Raw genomic sequence first — 4,889 nt, forward strand, 5'->3', positions numbered from 1 at the left:
GAAGGTCTGGGTGGTCCAGAGAAGGTCTAAGGGAGGTCAGGTTGACCTGGAGAAGGTCTAAAGAGGGTTGGGTTGACCTAGAGAAGGTGTGGTTGGTCTGGAGAAGGTTGGGTCAGGGGCTACAGAAGCTCTGGTGGATCCGGAGAAGGTCTGGTTGGTCCAGAGAAGGTCTAAGGGAGGTCGGGTTGGTCCGGAGAAGGTCTAAAGAGGGATGGGTTGACCTAGGGAAGGTCTGGTTGGTCTGGAGAAGGTCTAAGGGAGGTCTAAGGGAGATTGGGATGGTCTGGAGAAGGTCTGGTTGGTCTGGAGAAGGTCTAAGGGAGGGTTGGGTTGGTCTAGAGAAGGTCTAAGGGAGGTTGGGTTGGTCTGGAGGACATCGGGTTGGGTTGGAGAAGGTCTAAGGGAGGTCTAAGGGAGGTGGAGAAGGTCTAAGGGAGGTTGGGTTGGGTTGGAGAAGGTCTGGAGGAGGTTGGGTTGGGTTGGAGAACGTCTGGAGAAGGTTGGGTTGGTCTGGAGAACATCAGGTTGGGTTGGAGAAGGTCTAAGGGAGGTTGGGTTGGTCTGGAGAAGGTTGGGTTGGGTTGGAGAAGGTCTAAGGGAGGTCAGGTTGGTCTTGAGAAGGTCTGGAGAAGGTTGGGTTGGTCTGGAGGAGGTCAGGTGGACCTGGAGAAGGTCTGGAGAAGGTCGGGTTGAGTTGGAGAAGGTCTGGAGAAGGTCGGGTTGGGTTGGAGAAGGTCTAAGGGAGGTCAGGTTGGGTTGGTGACCCTCTTCCATCCTTCTGTCCTCCCCCACCACCACCACCACCACCCCCACCTCCATCTCCCCCCCACCCTGGGGGTCTCCAGGCCAACCTGGAGAAGATGTGTCGCACCATGGAGGACCAGATGAACGAGCACCGCACCAAGGCCGAGGAGGCCCAACGCGCCGTCAACGACCTCACCACCCAACGGGCCAAGCTCCAGACGGAGAACGGTGAGGACCCGACCCCCCCCCAGGTTGTCCCCCACCCGGTGGGGTGGCTTTGGGACCTCTCCCACCTTCTCCTCACCCCCCAGGAGAGCTCTCCAGGCAGCTGGAGGAGAAGGAGGCCTTCATCAACCAGTTGACCCGAGGGAAGCTCACCTACACCCAACAGCTGGAGGACCTCAAGAGGCAGCTGGAGGAGGAGGTCAAGGTAAGGGCGGTGGGGGGTGGGGTGGGGGAAGGTCTCCAGGTGGGTGGCTTGGGCTGGAGAAGGTCCAGAGAAGGTCTAAGGGAGGTTGGGTTGGTCTGGAGAAGGTCCAGAGAAGGTCTAAGGGAGGTTGGGTTGGTCTGGAGAAGGTCCAGAGAAGGTCTAAGGGAGGTTGGGTTGGTCTGGAGAAGGTCCAGAGAAGGTCTAAGGGAGGTTGGGTTGGTCCAAAGAAGGTCTAAGGGAGGTCTAAGGGAGGTTGGGTTGGTCCAAAGAAGGTCTAGAGAGGGTTGGGTTGACCTAGAGAAGGTCTGGTTGGTCTGGAGAAGGTCTAAGGGAGGTCTAAGGGAGGTTGGGTTGGTCTGGAGAAGGTCTAAAGAGGGATGGGTTGACCTAGAGAAGGTCTGGTTGGTCTGGAGAAGGTCTAAGGGAGGTCTAAGGGAGGTTGGGTTGGTCTGGAGAAGATCTAAGGGAGGTCTAAGGGAAGTTGGGATGGTCTGGAGAAGGTCTAAAGAGGGATGGGTTGAGCTGGAGAAGGTCTGGTTGGTCTGGAGAAGGTCTAAGGGAGGTCTAAGGGAGGCCGGGTTGATCTGGAGAAGGTCTAAGGGAGGTTGGGTTGACCTGGAGAAGGTCTGGTTGGTCTGGAGAAGGTTGGGTCAGGGGCTACAGAAGCTCTGGTTGACCTGGAGAAGGTCTAAGGGAGGTTGGGTTGGTCTGGAGAAGGTCTAAGGAAGGTCTAAGGGAGGTTGGGTTGGTCTGGAGAAGGTCTAAGGGAGGTTGGGTTGACCTAGAGAAGGTCTGGTTGGTCTGGAGAAGGTCTAAGGGAGGTCTAAGGGAGATTGGGATGGTCTGGAGAAGGTCTGGTTGGTCTGGAGAAGGTTGGGTCAAGGCCTACAGAAGCTCTGGTTGACCTGGAGAAGGTCTAAGGGAGGTTGGGTTGACCTGGAGAAGGTCTGGTTGGTCCAGAGAAGGTCTGGTTGACCTGGAGAAGGTTGGGTCAGGGCCTACAGAAGGTCTGGTTGGTCCAGAGAAGGTCTGGTTGACCTGGAGAAGGTTGAAGCGGGACCTTCAGAAGGTCTGGTTGGTCCAGAGAAGGTCTAAGGGAGGTCAGGTTGACCTGGAGAAGGTCTAAAGAGGGTTGGGTTGACCTGGAGAAGGTCTGGTTGACCTGGAGAAGGTCTAAGGGAGGTTGGGTTGGTCTGGAGGAGGTCTAAGGGTGGTTGGGTTGACCTGGAGAAGGTCTGGTTGGTCCAGAGAAGGTCTGGTTGACCTGGAGAAGGTTGGGTCAGGGCCTACAGAAGCTCTGGTTGACCTGGAGAAGGTCTAAGGGAGGTTGGGTTAACCTGGAGAAGGTCTGGTTGGTCCAGAGAAGGTCTGGTTGACCTGGAGAAGGTTGAAGCGGGGCCTTCAGAAGCTCTGGTTGGTCCAGAGAAGGTCTAAGGGAGGTCAGGTTGACCTGGAGAAGGTCTAAAGAGGGTTGGGTTGACCTAGAGAAGGTGTGGTTGGTCTGGAGAAGGTTGGGTCAGGGGCTACAGAAGCTCTGGTGGATCCGGAGAAGGTCTGGTTGGTCCAGAGAAGGTCTAAGGGAGGTCGGGTTGGTCCGGAGAAGGTCTAAAGAGGGATGGGTTGACCTAGGGAAGGTCTGGTTGGTCTGGAGAAGGTCTAAGGGAGGTTGGGTTGGTCTGGAGAAGGTCTAAGGGAGGTTGGGTTGACCTAGAGAAGGTCTGGTTGGTCTGGAGAAGGTCTGGTTGATCTGGAGGAGGTTGGGTCAGGGCCTACAGAAGCTCTGGTTGACCTGGAGAAGGTCTAAGGGAGGTCGGGTTGGTCTGGAGAAGGTCTAAAGGGGGTTGGGTTGACCTGAAGAAGGTCTGGTTGGTCCAGAGAAGGTCTGGTTGATCTGGAGGAGGTTGGGTCAGGGCCTACAGAAGCTCTAGATGGTCTGGAGAAGGTCTAAGGGAGGTTGGGTTGGTCTGGAGAAGGTCTAAGGGAGGTCAGGTTGACCTGGAGAAGGCTGGGTCAGGGCCTACAGAAGCTCTAGATGGTCTGGAGAAGGTCTAAGGGAGGTTGGGTTGGTCTGGAGAAGGTCTGGTTGGTCCAGAGAAGCTCTGGTTGACCAGGAGAAGGTTGAAACGCGGCCTTCAGAACCTCTTCTGGAGTTGGGATGAGGTTGAGAAGCTCTTGCCCAGTTGGAGAAGCCTCAAGGGGCTTCCACCTGAGGTGGGACCTGATGGTCCTTCTCCACCCCAAGGCCAAGAACGCCCTGGCCCACGCCCTCCAGTCGGCCCGTCACGACTGTGACCTCCTGCGGGAGCAGTACGAGGAGGAGACCGAGGCCAAGGCCGAGCTCCAAAGGTCCCTCTCCAAGGCCAACTCCGAGGTGGCCCAATTGAGAAGCTCTGGTTGACCTGGAGAAGGTTGGATCAGGGGCTACAGAAGCTCTGGTTGGTCCAGAGAAGGTCTGGTTGACCAGGAGAAGGTTGAAGCGGGGCCTTCAGAAGGTCTGGTTGGTCCAGAGAAGGTCTAAGGGAGGTCAGGTTGACCTGGAGAAGGTCTGGTTGACCTGGAGAAGGTTGGGTCAAGGCCTACAGAAGCTCTGGTAGATCTGGAGAAGCTCTGGTTGGTCCCGAGAAGCTCTGGTTGACCAGGAGAAGGTTGAAGCGGGGCCTTCAGAAGCTCTGGTTGGTCCAGAGAAGGTCTAAGGGAGGTTGGGTTGACCTGGAGAAGGTCTGGTTGACCTGGAGAAGGTTGGGTCAGGGGCTACAGAAGCTCTGGTTGGTCCAGAGAAGGTCTGGTTGACCTGGAGAAGGTTGGATCAGGGGCTACAGAAGCTCTGGTTGACCTGGAGAAGGTCTAAGGATGGTTGGGTTGGTCTGGAGAAGGTCTAAGGGAGGTTGGGTTGACCTGGAAAAGGTCTGGTTGGTCTGGAGAAGGTCTAAGGGAGGTCTAAGGGAGGTTGGGATGGTCTGGAGAAGGTCTGAAGAGGGATGGGTTGACCTAGAGAAGGTCTGGTTGGTCCAGAGAAGCTCTAAGGGAGGTTGGGTTGGTCTGGAGAAGGTCTAAAGAGGGATGGGTTGAGCTGGAGAAGGTCTGGTTGGTCTGGAGAAGGTCTAAGGGAGGTCAGGTTGACCTGGAGAAGGTCTAAAGAGGGTTGGGTTGACCTAGAGAAGGTGTGGGGAGGAGACCTCTCCAAGGGGGTGGACAACCTCTGTGGGGCAGGAGGAGGGTGGAGAAGCCCTTCAAGGGGTGGACAACCCCTATGGGGCAGGAGAACGGTGGAGAACCCTCCACCGGAGAAGGTTCTGGAGATGGTTGGAGGAGCCAGAGGTGGGTCTTGACCCACCTCGGGCTGGAAGAAGGTTGGGGTTGGCCAAGTGGGACCCCACCGGGTGGTGACGGTGGGTTGTCCCGCCGTGGGGCAGGAAGAAGTTGGCCCAGAGGCTTCAGGAGGCCGAGGAAGCGGTGGAGGCCGTCAACGCCAAGTGCTCCTCCTTGGAGAAGACCAAACACCGGCTGCAGAACGAGATCGAGGACCTCATGGCCGACCTGGAGAGGTCCAACGCCGCCGCCGCCGCCCTGGACAAGAAGCAGAGGAACTTCGACAAGGTGGGGTTGGGGGTCACCAAGAGAAACGGGGGTTTTGGGGGGGAGAAGAAGGGGTTGGGACGTGTGGGGCCCACCAAAGAAGAAGCCAAGAAGAACGATGGGCAACGGTGGGCAACGG

At 57.1% G+C, this 4,889-nt stretch overlaps 1 protein-coding gene across 1 annotated transcript in view; it reads left to right on the top strand.

Moving 5' to 3' along the window:
- Positions 1–845: 845 nt before the first annotated feature.
- LOC106900526 (myosin-7-like) overlaps positions 846–4,889 on the top strand; it is a gene marked incomplete at both ends in the record, with an annotated part of 8,874 nt that continues 4,830 nt past the window's right edge. Inside the window, 5 exons of the mRNA XM_014962618.1 lie at positions 846–972; positions 1,056–1,174; positions 3,417–3,567; positions 3,718–3,784; positions 4,588–4,771. Of these exons, the coding sequence (XP_014818104.1) occupies positions 846–972; positions 1,056–1,174; positions 3,417–3,567; positions 3,718–3,784; positions 4,588–4,771 (648 nt within the window). The remainder of the gene's footprint in view (positions 973–1,055; positions 1,175–3,416; positions 3,568–3,717; positions 3,785–4,587; positions 4,772–4,889) is intronic.

The sequence above is a fragment of the Calidris pugnax genome, unplaced genomic scaffold, assembly GCF_001431845.1.
Source record: "Calidris pugnax isolate Ruff unplaced genomic scaffold, ASM143184v1 scaffold2391, whole genome shotgun sequence".
Taxonomy (NCBI): Eukaryota; Metazoa; Chordata; class Aves; order Charadriiformes; family Scolopacidae; genus Calidris; species Calidris pugnax.